General features: G+C 56.4%; 1 protein-coding gene across 3 annotated transcripts; it reads left to right on the forward strand.

Annotated features, from left to right (window-relative positions):
- Positions 1–113: 113 nt before the first annotated feature.
- Positions 114–16,214, forward strand: qrich1l2 (glutamine rich 1 like 2 Kruppel-associated box containing [provisional]). 3 transcript variants are annotated; one of them, XR_004222656.1, is made up of 8 exons: positions 114–1,422; positions 1,866–2,083; positions 3,388–3,514; positions 3,865–3,960; positions 4,298–4,414; positions 5,605–5,709; positions 13,288–15,454; positions 15,498–16,214. XR_004222656.1 is itself a non-coding variant. In XM_031901946.1 (7 exons), the coding sequence occupies exons 1-7, from the start codon at positions 432–434 to the stop codon at positions 13,737–13,739; spliced, it is 2,106 nt and encodes a 701-aa protein (XP_031757806.1). In that variant the 5' UTR covers positions 114–431; the 3' UTR covers positions 13,740–16,214. The 3 variants fall into 3 exon arrangements, 2 of the variants coding, with proteins under 2 accessions (XP_031757806.1, XP_031757807.1); XM_031901946.1 differs by having other exon boundaries at positions 13,288–16,214; XM_031901947.1 differs by lacking the exon at positions 5,605–5,709 and having other exon boundaries at positions 13,288–16,214.
- The last annotated feature ends 161 nt before the right edge of the window (positions 16,215–16,375 follow it).

Below are 16,375 nucleotides of genomic sequence, written 5' to 3' on the forward strand. Positions count from 1 at the left end.
TCAAGCTTCTCTTGCAGGCACTGCGCAGGCGTTAGGCTCAGAGCGTTCGGTATAAATCTGCGCATGCGCGGCGTTTCTCTCCGCCTCCAACAATGCCGCCCCCTCCCGCCCTGCGCATGCGTGTTGCTCTCTCATCTCTCGGGCCTTGCACTATTGGCTCCTGCATTCTGTTCCCGCTGGGAGCGGCCAGAGCTCCGGGTCTGGGGGGATCCCGGGACCTTGTAGGTCTGCGTCACCATTGCGTGTCATCCCGTGGTGCGTGACGTAACTGTGTGACGCAATGTGCTCCATGTGAGGCGCTTCTGCCTGCTGTTACGTCACTAGTGTGAGCTCTGACATCACTTGAGGCGACAGCTGAGTGATGTAAGTGGCATTTGCAGGGTGTGCGCAGGCTCCAGCCCCTCCCCAGGCCCCCGGGCCGCCAGACAAACATGGACGCCCCCTGCAAGCTGGATAACAAGAACACGCTGAAGAAGACCAAGTTCGACCTGCGGATCATCCAGTCGTACCTGCTGAAGGCCGGCGAGGCGCGGGAGCTGCTCAAGATCCCGGTGGAGCCGCTGGACGACCACCTGGCCAACTTTATTAGCACTCACCGGAAGCAGGACGGCTCCGAGTACGAGCCCGGAACCCTGCGGGGCATTCTGGGAAGCCTGGACCGCCACTTTGAGAAATCCAACTACCCCTACGCCATCTACCGCTCCCGAGATACCAAGTTCCGTAAGACGGTGAAGGCCATGAAGGAGAAACAGAGTTACCTGAAGAAGATGGGGAAAGGGAACCACCCGCACCACACGGAGCCCCTGACGGAGCGAGAGATCGAGCTGCTATACACCTCCGGCACCATCGGCATGCACAGCCCCGCCGCCCTCCTACACATGCTCTTCTTCAACATCGGCCTCCACTTCAGCCTCCGCGCCATGGAGCAGCACAGCCTCATGTGGGGGGAAATCGTCCTCAAAGCCGACTCCCAGGGCAGGAAATACCTGGAATACACCAAGAAGCTTTTCTCCGGCAGGAATTCTGGGAAGCTGCACCCGTCGGAGACCATGAAGATGCAGATCTACGAGAGCCCGGAGCAGCCGGACCGCGACGTCGTCAGGGCCTACGAGAAGTACGCGCTGGAGAGGCCGGAGAAGATGAAGCGCAAGGAAGCCCCCTTCTATCTGACCCCCCAGTCCGACTGCCGGCCGGGCTACGCCTGCTGGTATAAGAGCCTTCCCATGGGGGAGAACAGGATCCGGAGCATCATGAAGAACCTCAAAGCCGCGGCAAAGTTACCCCCTCAGAAGAGAGTCATGAGTCACATTTCTTTGAAGTCCCTGAGGGCCAAGAGTCTGGATCTCGCTGGGCCGAGACTCAAGGATGTGAAGAATGAACCGGCCAACTCGCCTGTGAATGGGGGCCCCCCGGGAAATACTGGTAAGTGCCCCCCCCGGGCTGGAGCCACAGCTTGTAGACAAAATGGTGGCTACGGTTCCTTTGCCAGTGCCAAACGCAGCACCTTGTATCCAATCACGGGGTCTCGGCAGATTCACTAGTAGGATGAAGTAGTAGTGCTAATGAAAGGGTAGCCTTCCTGTCAGTCTGCCTTGTGGTTGCCAGTAGTCACTGACCCTAGCAACTGCATTTAATGCACTAGAAAACATGCAGCCCCCTTGTGACTCTCGCAGTGGGAATGAGACAAGCTGTGACTGCCCCCCTGGCTGTAGCTGAACTAAATCAGACAGAGGGAGTTGTAGTTTAGCATTACATCCCTGGGGAGTCATTGTGCCAGTGTGTGGGGTTGATTGCAGCCATATTGCCCATAGCAGTGCCCATCTAATGTTTGTACTGATGTCTCTCCGCCATCTTGCCTGTGCCAGGGGACTCGTCGGATCCGGAGAGTGAACACAAGCAGAGGAAGGGCAGTAGCCGGGGCAGCCGGGTTCCTATAGCTCGGGCCTTCTCCTCCCCAGGTAGCCCTCGCTGCACTCTCTCCAGCCACAAGGCCAAGCGGGGGAAAGACGACTGGGAACTTAATCTGGAAAATTCCCTGAATCTGGAGGCAGATTCCGAAGAAAACAGCCTTTTCCCCCAGCAGGTGAGATGCTCTTATCACTTGTGCCCGGGGGCAGTAGCTATGGGGTAGTTCTGCTACAGCACTGCCTGCCAGAACCATGCAGAGCTTACAATCTAATGTTTGGCCTCTGAGGGTTATAGTTGTACTTTTATCCCTACGTTTTCACCCACAAAGTTTGCTCAAGGCACACCCCCCTCGGGGGGGAATAGGGGGCACCGAGCAGCAGCTACAGGCATGAATATGGGTTGTGCGCTGAGGTCCATTGTTCCCCCCTGTTATGTTCAGCCCCTCAGGCAGAACATTCCCCATATGGCTCTACCTGCCCCAAGGTGAGCCCAGCTATGGCTGCATGCAGTCCCCGACTTCCCCACATTGCCCCATCTGGCTATCCCTGCTACATACAGAGAGGGGCCCCACTAGCCCTACACTGACAGGCCTGTAACAGTTCTGGGGGTTCTGCCCCACATTGCCCCATCTGGCTATCCCTGCTACATACAGAGAGGGGCCCCACTAGCCCTACACTGACAGGCCTGTAACAGTTCTGGGGGTTCTGCCCCACATTGCCCCATCTGGCTATCCCTGCTACATACAGAGAGGGGCCCCACTAGCCCTACACTGACAGGCCTGTAACAGTTCTGGGGGTTCTGCCCCACATTGCCCCATCTGGCTATCCCTGCTACATACAGAGAGGGGCCCCACTAGCCCTACACTGACAGGCCTGTAACAGTTCTGGGGGTTCTGCCCCACATTGCCCCATCTGGCTATCCCTGCTACATACAGAGAGGGGCCCCACTAGCCCTACACTGACAGGCCTGTAACAGTTCTGTGGGTTCTGCCCCACATTGCCCCATCTGGCTATCCCTGCTACATACAGAGAGGGGCCCCACTAGCCCTACACTGACAGGCCTGTAACAGTTCTGGGGGTTCTGCCCCACATTGCCCCATCTGGCTATCCCTGCTACATACAGAGAGGGGCCCCACTAGCCCTACACTGACAGGCCTGTAACAGTTCTGGGGGTTCTGCCCCACATTGCCCCATCTGGCTATCCCTGCTACATACAGAGAGGGGCCCCACTAGCCCTACACTGACAGGCCTGTAACAGTTCTGTGGGTTCTGCCCCACATTGCCCCATCTGGCTATCCCTGCTACATACAGAGAGGGGCCCCACTAGCCCTACACTGACAGGCCTGTAACAGTTCTGGGGGTTCTGCCCCACATTGCCCCATCTGGCTATCCCTGCTACATACAGAGAGGGGCCCCACTAGCCCTACACTGACAGGCCTGTAACAGTTCTGGGGGTTCTGCCCCATTCCCCCCTGTGTAGGTGTCGGTTACGTTCCACGACGTGGCTGCCTGCTTCTCGGCGAAGGAATGGGCTCGGCTAGAGGACTGGCAAAAGGAACTGTACCGGAACGTTATTCGGGAGATCCACGCCACTCTGGAGGCCATGGGTGAGTAGGCTCTGTGGCACTGAGTATTTGGGCAGTGTGTGTATCCTGGCCAGGGAGTGCCCCATTGGGCAGTGCTGTCCCACTTCAGGCCCTTCCTATTGCCCCATTGGGCGGCGCTGTCCCACTGCAAGCCCCTCCTATTGCCCCATTGGGGGGCACTGTCCCACTGCAAGCCCCTCCCATTGCCCCATTGGGGGGCGCTTTCCCACTGCAGGCCCCTCCTATTGCCGCATTGGGGGGCGCTGTCCCACTGCAGGCCCCTCCTATTGCCGCATTGGGCGGCGCTGTCCCACTGCAAGCCCCTCCCATTGCGTATATAACACTTGGGCTCACGTTTGCACCATTCGCAGGTTGCACCATTGCCAATTCGGACGTGCTGCTGAAGATTAAAGAAGACGACGCCGGCGGCAGCAGGAAGGACAGTGACAAGACCGACACCGGCACAGGTGGGAGTTAGTTGCCCCACAGGATTGGGCCCGTGCCACATGGGGCTTTTGTCCCTGTAAGCCTGTGGGTCCGGGCTTGTTATGCTTATGAGTCCCAGGCTCCACCCCTTATCTCTTGCCTCTAAATCTGTCCCGTAACGTAACTTGGGCGGAACCGGCCCATAAGCCCCAGTTGCTATTGTATCATACACTAGGTATCAGTACCCAGGCTGATAAGGCCTTGGCACAAGAGCTGACTGCCAGTAAGGGCCCTGACAACACCCACAGGCTCAACCATTAGGATTCTCACCGTGTCAGATATTCATTTCATTATCTTCATTCCCCCCCCCCCCCCCAGCACCCAGCGGCACCTTCAGCCCCGACATCCTCCTGAGAATCAAGCAGGACGAGCTGCCCGACTGGAGGGACGTGGATGTGGCTGTGAAGGAGGAGGAGCTTGATACGTCCAACTCCAGTGAGTGTGGGAGGGGCTCTAGAGCACTATCATTTTTATATGTCTTTGTCTTCTATGTGCCAAGTCATTGTAGGGGTGGGGCGGGGGGGTAAGTAGAAAGGGGGCAGAAACCCTGCCTGACCTGCCAGATATACATATAAATGTACAGATTGATAGGAACCATGATACTCTGTGATATTAAAGGGTTTCTGTGTGTTTGCCCCGCCCCCCCAAAGTCTCACAGTAATCCAACCTCACCCATATCTTGTTCCATTGTTGAGTGATGGATTCTGGGATTAAAGTCCCTGTACACCCCCCAATATGGAAAGCATTGAGAGACCAATCCCAGAATTCACCACATTACAGTGGAACAGACTGGGAAACTGCTCATTGGAGCTATCATGGTGACTGATAGGAATGTGATAGGGACCTTAGAGTGTAAGCTCACTGGGGCAGGGGCTGATGGGAATGGGATAGGGACCTTAGATTGTAAGCTCACTGGGGCAGGGGCTGATGGGAATGGGATAGGGACCTGAGATTGTAAGCTCACTGGGGCAGGGACTGATGGGAATGGGATAGGGACCTTACATTGTAAGCTCACTGGGGCAGGGACTGATGGGAATGGGATAGGGATCTTAGATTGTAAGCTCACTGGGGCAGGGGCTGATGGGAATGGGATAGGGACCTTAGATTGTAAGCTCACTGGGGCAGGGACTGATGGGAATGGGATAGGGACCTTAGATTGTAAGCTCACTGGGGCAGGGACTGATGGGAATGGGATAGGGACATTAGATTGTAAGCTCACTGGGGCAGGGACTGATGGGAATGGGATAGGGACCTTAGAGTGTAAGCTCACTGGGGCAGGGACTGATGGGAATGGGATAGGGACCTTAGATTGTAAGCTCACTGGGGCAGGGGCTGATGGGAATGGGATAGGGACCTTAGATTGTAAGCTCACTGGGGCAGGGACTGATGGAAATGTGATAGGGACCTTAGATTGTAAGCTCACTGGGGCAGGGACTGATGGGAATGGGATAGGGACCTTAGATTGTAAGCTTACTGGGGCAGGGACTGATGGGAATGGGATAGGGACATTAGAGTGTAAGCTCACTGGGGCAGGGGCTGATGGGAATGATGCTAAATCACTGTACAGCGCTGGGGAATATGTGGGTGCTATAGGAATAATACAGCTGCCCCCCTCTATCCCCCAGGCATCCCAGTGTTTGACCCCGACCTCTCCATGTGGATCTTTAAGGAAGCGCCAGAATTGTGCCCATCGGAAAATGCCAGTGACCAAGTGCTGCCCAGTGATGCCGGTTGGTTCCCGTTGGCATTTGCCTTCCTGTCTCGCTCTTTGCTTGTTATTTCCCTGTAGGAGAGAGAGGGATTCTCCTGTAAGGTAGTACAGCTGGGGGTTACAGGGGCCTGTGCTGTGTTTCCCCCTTATGTTGGGCAGAGGGATTCTCCTTTAAGGTAGTACAGCTGGGGGTTACAGGGGCCTGTGCTGTGTTTCCCCCTAATGTTGGGCAGAGGGATTCTCCTGTAAGGTAGTACAGCTGGGGGTTACAGGGGCCTGTGCTGTGTTTCCCCCTAATGTTGGGCAGAGGGATTCTCCTGTAAGGTAGTACAGCTGGGGGTTACAGGCCCCTGTGCTGTGTTTCCCCCTAATGTTGGGCAGAGGGATTCTCCTGTAAGGTAGTACAGCTGGGGGTTACAGGGACCTGTTCTGTGTTTCCCCCTAATGTTGGGCAGAGGGATTCTCCTGTAAGGTAGTACAGCTGGGGGTTACAGGGGCCTGTGCTGTGTTTCCCCCTAATGTTGGGCAGAGGGATTCTCCTGTAAGGTAGTACAGCTGGGGGTTACAGGCCCCTGTGCTGTGTTTCCCCCTAATGTTGGGCAGAGGGATTCTCCTGTAAGGTAGTACAGCTGGGGGTTACAGGGACCTGTTCTGTGTTTCCCCCTAATGTTGGGCAGAGGGATTCTCCTGTAAGGTAGTACAGCTGGGGGTTACAGGGGCCTGTGCTGTGTTTCCCCCTAATGTTGGGCAGAGGGATTCTCCTGTAAGGTAGTACAGCTGGGGGTTACAGGGACCTGTTCTGTGTTTCCCCCTAATGTTGGGCAGAGGGATTCTCCTGTAAGGTAGTACAGCTGGGGGTTACAGGGGCCTGTGCTGTGTTTCCCCCTAATGTTGGGCAGAGGGATTCTCCTGTAAGGTAGTACAGCTGGGGGTTACAGGGGCCTGTGCTGTGTTTCCCCCTAATGTTGGGCAGAGGGATTCTCCTGTAAGGTAGTACAGCTGGGGGTTACAGGCCCCTGTGCTGTGTTTCCCCCTAATGTTGGGCAGAGGGATTCTCCTGTAAGGTAGTACAGCTGGGGGTTACAGGGACCTGTGCTGTGTTTCCCCCTAATGTTGGGCAGAGGGATTCTCCTGTAAGGTAGTACAGCTGGGGGTTACAGGGACCTGTGCTGTGTTTCCCCCTAATGTTGGGCAGAGGGATTCTCCTGTAAGGTAGTACAGCTGGGGGTTACTGGGACCTGTGCTGTGTTTCCCCCTAATGTTGGGGCAGAGGGATTCTCCTGTAAGGTAGTACAGCTGGGGGTTACAGGCCCCTGTGCTGTGTTTCCCCCTAATGTTGGGCAGAGGGATTCTCCTGTAAGGTAGTACAGCTGGGGGTTACAGGCCCCTGTGCTGTGTTTCCCCCTAATGTTGGGCAGAGGGATTCTCCTGTAAGGTAGTACAGCTGGGGGTTACAGGGACCTGTGCTGTGTTTCCCCCTAATGTTGGGCAGAGGGATTCTCCTGTAAGGTAGTACAGCTGGGGGTTACAGGGACCTGTGCTGTGTTTCCCCCTAATGTTGGGCAGAGGGATTCTCCTGTAAGGTAGTACAGCTGGGGGTTACAGGCCCCTGTGCTGTGTTTCCCCCTAATGTTGGGCAGAGGGATTCTCCTGTAAGGTAGTACAGCTGGGGGTTACAGGCCCCTGTGCTGTGTTTCCCCCTAATGTTGGGCAGAGGGATTCTCCTGTAAGGTAGTACAGCTGGGGGTTACAGGGACCTGTTCTGTGTTTCCCCCTAATGTTGGGCAGAGGGATTCTCCTGTAAGGTAGTACAGCTGGGGGTTACAGGGGCCTGTGCTGTGTTTCCCCCTAATGTTGGGCAGAGGGATTCTCCTGTAAGGTAGTACAGCTGGGGGTTACAGGGGCCTGTGCTGTGTTTCCCCCTAATGTTGGGCAGAGGGATTCTCCTGTAAGGTAGTACAGCTGGGGGTTACAGGGACCTGTTCTGTGTTTCCCCCTAATGTTGGGCAGAGGGATTCTCCTGTAAGGTAGTACAGCTGGGGGTTACAGGGACCTGTGCTGTGTTTCCCCCTAATGTTGGGCAGAGGGATTCTCCTGTAAGGTAGTACAGCTGGGGGTTACAGGGACCTGTGCTGTGTTTCCCCCTAATGTTGGGCAGAGGGATTCTCCTGTAAGGTAGTACAGCTGGGGGTTACAGGCCCCTGGGCTGTGTTTCCCCCTAATGTTGGGCAGAGGGATTCTCCTGTAAGGTAGTACAGCTGGGGGTTACAGGCCCCTGTGCTGTGTTTTTCCCTTAATATTGGGCAGAGGGATTCTCCTTCTCCTGTAAGGTAGTACAGCTGGGGGTTACAGGCCCCTGTGCTGTGTTTCCCCCTAATGTTGGGCAGAGGGATTCTCCTGTAAGGTAGTACAACTGGGGGTTACAGGGGCCTGTGCTGTGTTTTTTTTGCTGGGGGCTAGGCTTTTGCCCTTACAATGTTGGGCAGAGGGATTCTCCTGTAGGATAGAACTGCTGGGGGCTAAGCTTTTGCCCTTACAATGTTGGGCAGAGGGATTCTCCTGTAGGATAGAGCTGCTGGGGGCTAAGCTTTTGCCCTTACAGTGTTGGGCAGAGGGATTCTTCTGTAGGATAGAGCTGCTGGGGGATTCTCCTGTAGGATAGAGCTGCTGGGGGCTAAGCTTTTGCCCTTACAGTGTTGGTTAGAGGGATTCTCCTGTAGGATAGAGCTGCTGGGGGCTAAGCTTTTGCCCTTACAGGGTTGGTTAGAGGGATTCTCCTGTGGGATAGAGCTGCTGGGGGATTCTCCTGTGGGATAGAGCTGCTGGGGGATTCCCCTGTAGGATAGAGCTGCTGGGGGATTCTCCTGTAGGATAGAGCTGCTGGGGGATTCTCCTGTAGGATAGAGCTGCTGGGGGCTAAGCTTTTGCCCTTACAGTGTTGGTTAGAGGGATTCTCCTGTAGGATAGAGCTGCTGGGGGATTCTCCTGTAGGATAGAGCTGCTGGGGGATTCTCCTGTAGGATAGAGCTGCTGGGGGATTCTCCTGTAGGATAGAGCTGCTGGGGGCTAAGCTTTTGCCCTTACAGTGTTGGTTAGAGGGATTCTCCTGTAGGATAGAGCTGCTGGGGGCTAAGCTTTTGCCCTTACAGTGTTGGTTAGAGGGATTCTCCTGTAGGATAGAGCTGCTGGGGGATTCTCCTGTAGGATAGAGCTGCTGGGGGATTCTCCTGTAGGATAGAGCTGCTGGGGGATTCTCCTGTAGGATAGAGCTGCTGGGGGATTCTCCTGTAGGATAGAGCTGCTGGGGGATTCTCCTGTAGGATAGAGCTGCTGGGGGATTCTCCTGTAGGATAGAGCTGCTGGGGGCTAAGCTTTTGCCCTTACAGTGTTGGTTAGAGGGATTCTCCTGTAGGATAGAGCTGCTGGGGGATTCTCCTGTGGGATAGAGCTGCTGGGGGATTCTCCTGTAGGATAGAGCTGCTGGGGGATTCTCCTGTAGGATAGAGCTGCTGGGGGATTCCCCTGTGGGATAGAGCTGCTGGGGGATTCTCCTGTAGGATAGAGCTGCTGGGGGATTCTCCTGTAGGATAGAGTTGCTGGGGATTCCCCTGTGGGATAGAGCTGCTGGGGGATTCTCCTGTAGGATAGAGCTGCTGGGGATTCTCCTGTATGATAGAGCTGCTGGGGGATTCTCCTGTAGGATAGAGCTGCTGGGGGATTCTCCTGTAGGATAGAGCTGCGGGGGGATTCCCCTGTAGGATAGAGCTGCTGGGGGATTCTCCTGTAGGATAGAGCTGCTGGGGGATTCTCCTGTAGGATAGAGCTGCTGGGGGATTCCCCTGTAGGATAGAGCTGCTGGGGGATTCCCCTGTAGGATAGAGCTGCTGGGGGATTCTCCTGTGGGATAGAGCTGCTGGGGGATTCTCCTGTAGGATAGAGCTGCTGGGGGATTCCCCTGTGGGATAGAGCTGCTGGGGGATTCCCCTGTAGGATAGAGCTGCTGGGGATTCTCCTGTAGGATAGAGCTGCTGGGGGATTCTCCTGTAGGATAGAGCTGCTGGGGGATTCTCCTGTAGGATAGAGCTGCTGGGGGATTCTCCTGTAGGATAGAGCTGCTGGGGGATTCTCCTGTAGGATAGAGCTGCGGGGGGATTCCCCTGTAGGATAGAGCTGCTGGGGGATTCTCCTGTAGGATAGAGCTGCTGGGGGATTCTCCTGTAGGATAGAGCTGCTGGGGGATTCTCCTGTAGGATAGAGCTGCTGGGGGCTAAGCTTTTGCCCTTACAGTGTTGGTTAGAGGGATTCTCCTGTAGGATAGAGCTGCTGGGGGATTCTCCTGTGGGATAGAGCTGCTGGGGGATTCCCCTGTAGGATAGAGCTGCTGGGGGATTCTCCTGTAGGATAGAGCTGCTGGGGGATTCCCCTGTAGGATAGAGCTGCTGGGGGATTCCCCTGTAGGATAGAGCTGCTGGGGGATTCTCCTGTAGGATAGAGCTGCTGGGGGGATTCTCCTGTAGGATAGAGCTGCTGGGGATTCTCCTGTAGGATAGAGCTGCTGGGGGATTCTCCTGTAGGATAGAGCTGCTGGGGGATTCTCCTGTAGGATAGAGCTGCTGGGGGCTAAGCTTTTGCCCTTACAGTGTTGGTTAGAGGGATTCTCCTGTAGGATAGAGCTGCTGGGGGCTAAGCTTTTGCCCTTACAGTGTTGGTTAGAGGGATTCTCCTGTAGGATAGAGCTGCTGGGGGATTCTCCTGTAGGATAGAGCTGCTGGGGGATTCTCCTGTAGGATAGAGCTGCTGGGGGATTCCCCTGTAGGATAGAGCTGCTGGGGGATTCTCCTGTAGGATAGAGCTGCTGGGGGATTCTCCTGTAGGATAGAGCTGCTGGGGGATTCTCCTGTAGGATAGAGCTGCTGGGGGATTCTCCTGTAGGATAGAGCTGCTGGGGGCTAAGCTTTTGGCCCTTACAGGGTTGGTTAGAGGGATTCTCCTGTAGGATAGAGCTGCTGGGGGATTCTCCTGTAGGATAGAGCTGCTGGGGGATTCTCCTGTAGGATAGAGCTGCTGGGGGCTAAGCTTTTGCCCTTACAGTGTTGGTTAGAGGGATTCTCCTGTAGGATAGAGCTGCTGGGGGATTCCCCTGTAGGATAGAGCTGCTGGGGGATTCTCCTGTAGGATAGAGCTGCTGGGGGCTAAGCTTTTGCCCTTACAGTGTTGGTTAGAGGGATTCTCCTGTAGGATAGAGCTGCTGGGGGATTCCCCTGTAGGATAGAGCTGCTGGGGGATTCTCCTGTAGGATAGAGCTGCTGGGGGATTCTCCTGTAGGATAGAGCTGCTGGGGGATTCCCCTGTAGGATAGAGCTGCTGGGGGATTCTCCTGTAGGATAGAGCTGCTGGGGGATTCTCCTGTAGGATAGAGCTGCTAGGGGATTCCCCTGTGGGATAGAGCTGCTGGGGGATTCTCCTGTGGGATAGAGCTGCTGGGGGATTCTCCTGTGGGATAGAGCTGCTGGGGATTCTCCTGTAGGATAGAGCTGCTGGGGGATTCTCCTGTGGGATAGAGCTGCTGGGGGATTCTCCTGTAGGATAGAGCTGCGGGGGGATTCCCCTGTAGGATAGAGCTGCTGGGGGATTCCCCTGTAGGATAGAGCTGCTGGGGGATTCTCCTGTAGGATAGAGCTGCTGGGGGATTCTCCTGTAGGATAGAGCTGCTGGGGGATTCTCCTGTAGGATAGAGCTGCTGGGGGATTCCCCTGTAGGATAGAGCTGCGGGGGGATTCTCCTGTGGGATAGAGCTGCTGGGGGATTCTCCTGTGGGATAGAGCTGCTGGGGGATTCTCCTGTGGGATAGAGCTGCTGGGGGATTCTCCTGTGGGATAGAGCTGCTGGGGATTCTCCTGTGGGATAGAGCTGCTGGGGGATTCTCCTATAGGATAGAGCTGCTGGGGGATTCTCCTGTGGGATAGAGTTGCTGGGGGATTCTCCTATAGGATAGAGCTGCTGGGGGATTCTCCTGTGGGATAGAGCTGCTGGGGGATTCTCCTGTGGGATAGAGTTGCTGGGGGATTCTCCTATAGGATAGAGCTGCTGGGGGATTCTCCTGTGGGATAGAGTTGCTGGGGGACTCTCCTATAGGATAGAGTTGCTGGGGGATTCTCCTGTAGGATAGAGCTGCTGGGGGATTCTCCTGTAGGATAGAGCTGCTGGGGGATTCTCCTGTAGGATAGAGCTGCTGGGGGATTCTCCTGTAGGATAGAGCTGCTGGGGGATTCTCCTGTAGGATAGAGCTGCTGGGGGATTCCCCTGTGGGATAGAGCTGCTGGGGGATTCTCCTGTAGGATAGAGCTGCTGGGGGATTCCCCTGTGGGATAGAGCTGCTGGGGGATTCTCCTGTAGGATAGAGCTGCTGGGGGATTCTCCTGTGGGATAGAGCTGCTGGGGGATTCTCCTGTGGGATAGAGCTGCTGGGGGATTCTCCTGTGGGATAGAGCTGCTGGGGGATTCTCCTGTAGGATAGAGCTGCTGGGGGATTCTCCTGTAGGATAGAGCTGCTGGGGGATTCTCCTGTGGGATTGAGCTGCTGGGGGATTCTCCTGTAGGATAGAGCTGCTGGGGGATTCTCCTGTGGGATAGAGCTGCTGGGGATTCTCCTGTGGGATAGAGCTGCTGGGGGATTCTCCTGTAGGATAGAGCTGCTGGGGGATTCTCCTGTAGGATAGAGCTGCTGGGGGATTCTCCTGTGGGATAGAGCTGCTGGGGGATTCTCCTGTGGGATAGAGTTGCTGGGGGATTCTCCTGTGGGATAGAGCTGCTGGGGGATTCTCCTTTGGGATAGAGCTGCTGGGGGATTCTCCTGTAGGATAGAGCTGCTGGGGGATTCTCCTGTAGGATAGAGCTGCTGGGGGATTCTCCTGTGGGATAGAGTTGCTGGGGGATTCTCCTGTGGGATAGAGCTGCTGGGGGATTCTCCTGTAGGATAGAGTTGCTGGGGGATTCTCCTTTGGGATAGAGCTGCTGGGGGATTCTCCTGTAGGATAGAGCTGCTGGGGGATTCTCCTGTAGGATAGAGCTGCTGGGGGATTCTCCTTTGGGATAGAGCTGCTGGGGGATTCTCCTGTAGGATAGAGCTGCTGGGGGATTCTCCTGTAGGATAGAGCTGCTGGGGGATTCTCCTGTAGGATAGAGCTGCTGGGGGATTCTCCTGTAGGATAGAGCTGCTGGGGGATTCTCCTGTAGGATAGAGCTGCTGGGGGATTCTCCTTTGGGATAGAGCTGCTGGGGGATTCTCCTGTAGGATAGAGCTGCTGGGGGATTCTCATGTAGGATAGAGCTGCTGGGGGATTCTCCTGTGGGATAGAGCTGCTGGGGGATTCTCCTGTGGGATAGAGCTGCTGGGGGATTCTCCTGTAGGATAGAGCTGCTGGGGGATTCTCCTGTAGGATAGAGCTGCTGGGGGATTCTCCTGTGGGATAGAGTTGCTGGGGGATTCTCCTGTGGGATAGAGCTGCTGGGGGATTCTCCTGTAGGATAGAGCTGCTGGGGGATTCTCCTGTAGGATAGAGCTGCTGGGGGCTAACCCTACACATTCTCGCTACAGATGAGGAAGGCCACATCCCACTCGCCATCCCAGAGCCGGAGATATCTGCCCCGTTCCCTTTCCCAGAAGCCCCCCGCCCGGGCAAGAGGAAGAGGCGCCCCCCGCAGAGGCGGAGCAGCGAGCAGAGGCCGGACACAGACGACGAGGAACCCCTAGATTTCCTGGGGGAACCCCAGCCCCCCCTGCCGTACAGTAACCCCTCCCCGGAGGACAGCACTGATTGGATGCCCCACGAGCGCCTGTACCAATGTGACCTGTGTGAGAGGGGCTTCAGCGACCGCTGCTTCCTGCCCGGTAGGGCCCCCCTGTCCTGCCCTCAGTGTGGGGGCACCCTCAACCCCCTCTATAGCCAATCACAATGCACTAATGCCCACCTTGCTCAGACTCTGCAGCTGTGCGCCCCCCCGGGGGGTACGGGGCTGTCCCACCCCATGCAGGGGCCGGTGGGCTGATCCCAGCTAAGCTCCGCCTACCTTGTATCCACACTGGATTAATTTATTCATTGGTCGGTTGTTGCTGCCCAACCCGTGGCGCCGGTTCTGTACAGGAGGGAGAGCCGCTGTGGGCTGCACTAGGAATAAGCACTGGCTGTATCGCTATGGCCTTTCTCTTAGCAACCGGGCTTCAGTGGGGGGGGCTTCCTCTATAATAGGGATTATCTGCTCACTTCCCATTGGTCGGTTGTTGCTGCCCAACCCGTGGCGCCGGTTCTGTACAGGAGGGAGAGCCGCTGTGGGCTGCACTAGGAATAAGCACTGGCTGTATCGCTATGGCCTTTCTCTTAGCAACCGGGCTTCAGTGGGGGGGGCTTCCCCTTTAATAGGGATTATCTGCTCACTTCCCATTGGTCGGTTGTTGCTGCCCAACCCGTGGCGCCGGTTCTGTACAGGAGGGAGAGCCGCTGTGGGCTGCACTAGGAATAAGCACTGGCTGTATCGCTATGGCCTTTCTCTTAGCAACCGGGCTTCAGTGGGGGGGCTTCCTCTATAATAGGGATTATCTGCTCACTTCCCATTGGTCGGTTGTTGCTGCCCAACCCGTGGCGCCGGTTCTGTACAGGAGGGAGAGCCGCTGTGGGCTGCACTAGGAATAAGCACTGGCTGTATCGCTATGGCCTTTCTCTTAGCAACCGGGCTTCAGTGGGGGGGGCTTCCTCTATAATAGGGATTATCTGCTCACTTCCCATTGGTCGGAGGGCCCCTGTCTGTAATTGGCTGAGCCCATGGCACAGCTTGGCATCACTGGGCACTGCCCCCCCTGCATCGGGCGAGAGTCGCACAATTATCTGTGCCTTAAATCTTAGTCTTCCCAGAATAGTGATGGGCGGAGCCATATTGTCCCACTGCATTATGGGTGCTGGTGCCAGGGGAAGCTGAGTATTAATGGGGCCCCCCCCTCTATACCCGCAGGCTGTGCCCCGCCCCAGTACTTGCCCTATGCCTGTTACCCTTACAGGTATTACTTCCTGTTACGCAGCGCTGCATGATGGGAAACCCTCAGTGCCTTACGCACACTCACACTGCATATTGGGCACATTTGGGGTACAGTGGGGTGGGGCTCCCTGCGCAGCCCCCACACACCTACTATCTGCCCCGGCACCCTATAGAACTAGCCCCTCAGCGCTTGTACAGGGGGCACGCAGACTGGCGGGGGTGTGGCGTGGGCTCTCTGGTACTCATGTGCCCCCCCGGGCCGGCTATAGCGGGTACCCTGACTGCCCTGCGTGCCCCCCAGGCCGGCTATAGCGGGTACCCTCACTGCCCTGCATGCCCCCCCTGGCCGGCTATAGCGGGTACCCTCGCTGTCCTGCGTGACCCCGGGCCGGGTATAGTGGGTGCCCTGCGTGCCCCCGGGCCGGCTATATCAGGTACCCTCGCTGTCCTGCGTGCCCCCTGGCCGGCTATAGCGGGTACCCTCGCTGTCCTGCGTGACCCCGGGCCGGGTATAGTGGGTGCCCTCACTGCCCTGCGTGCCCCCGGGCCGGCTATATCAGGTACCCTCGCTGCCCTGCGTGCCCCCCAGGCCGGCTATAGCGGGTACCCTCGCTGTCCTGCGTGCCCCCCTGGGCTGGCTATAGCGGGTACCCTTGCTGCCCTGCGTGCCCCCCTGGGCTGGCTATAGCGGGTACCCTCGCTGTCCTGCGTGCCCCCCGGGCCGGCTATAGCGGGTACCCTCGCTGTCCTGCGTGCCCCCCGGGCCGGCTATAGCAGGTACCCTCGCTGCCCTGCGTGCCCCTTGGGGTTCATCAGCGGCTCATTGGCTAATACTGATCACATGGAGCAGTCACGTGACAGGACATGGCCAAAGTCCCAATGAATTGGTCAATAGTATGGGGTGTGTTACCATAGTTACTGACCATTCCTATCCCTGTGCCCTGGGTACAAAGTCTCAAATGCCCCTGTTGCACTCGTAGTGTTAATGCCCCAAGCTTTAGGGCAGCAGCGAGGCCTGGGGTGAGTGCCCCCCAATAAGTGCAATTGGACCCCCCTCAATCATCACATTTCAGGGTAAATAAGGGAATGTGGTGTTGCACTGAGGCGCCAATCTGTATCAGAGGGGGCGGGGAAAGCCTGTAATCGGGCGGGGTCTGATTTCACTGTGGTCCTGGCGGTTGGCAAAGTAACAGTCACTGTAGGGGTAACAGGTAGTGCCTGGGGTTCTGGGCAGGGGGGGGGCTCTGAGCTGGACCCTATGACTCACAGGCCCTATCAGATGCTCTGTAATGTAGGGGGTGTGGCCGGAGCAGAATATTTACACCCAATGTACACACCTCTTCCCACCCATGAGGGGCTGGATCCACTAGTGGCGCTGGTTGTACCACTGAGCCGTGCCACTGGGGGTGCTACTGAGTGAGGGGGGCTTTTATATCTCTTTCTTACAACTTCTGTACTGAGACTTCAGCAATAAACCTTTTTAATAACTCCGCCCCTTCCTGTGTCTTGGTCACTTGTGTCCCCCCACAGGAAATAGTGTTGCACCTACACAGACCTCCTCCAGCAGGTAACTGAGCCCCCTCCCTTTATTAATTTAGTCGCGCTTCTCTGTATTTTCTCTATTTCTATATACGCTGGCCAAACGCCGGCCTCTC

This window comes from Xenopus tropicalis, chromosome 5 (genome assembly GCF_000004195.4).
Source record: "Xenopus tropicalis strain Nigerian chromosome 5, UCB_Xtro_10.0, whole genome shotgun sequence".
NCBI classification, from domain to species: Eukaryota; Metazoa; Chordata; class Amphibia; order Anura; family Pipidae; genus Xenopus; species Xenopus tropicalis.

Excerpts from the sequence above, each read along its gene's own strand:
- qrich1l2 (XM_031901946.1), top strand. The coding sequence starts at position 432 with ATGGACGCCCCCTGCAAGCTGGATAACAAGAACACGCTGAAGAAGACC. Across the intron at positions 2,084-3,387 it reads ACAGCCTTTTCCCCCAGCAG|GTGTCGGTTACGTTCCACGA; the intron begins GTGAGATGCTCT and ends CCCCCTGTGTAG. Across the intron at positions 3,961-4,297 it reads CAAGACCGACACCGGCACAG|CACCCAGCGGCACCTTCAGC; the intron begins GTGGGAGTTAGT and ends CCCCCCCCCCAG.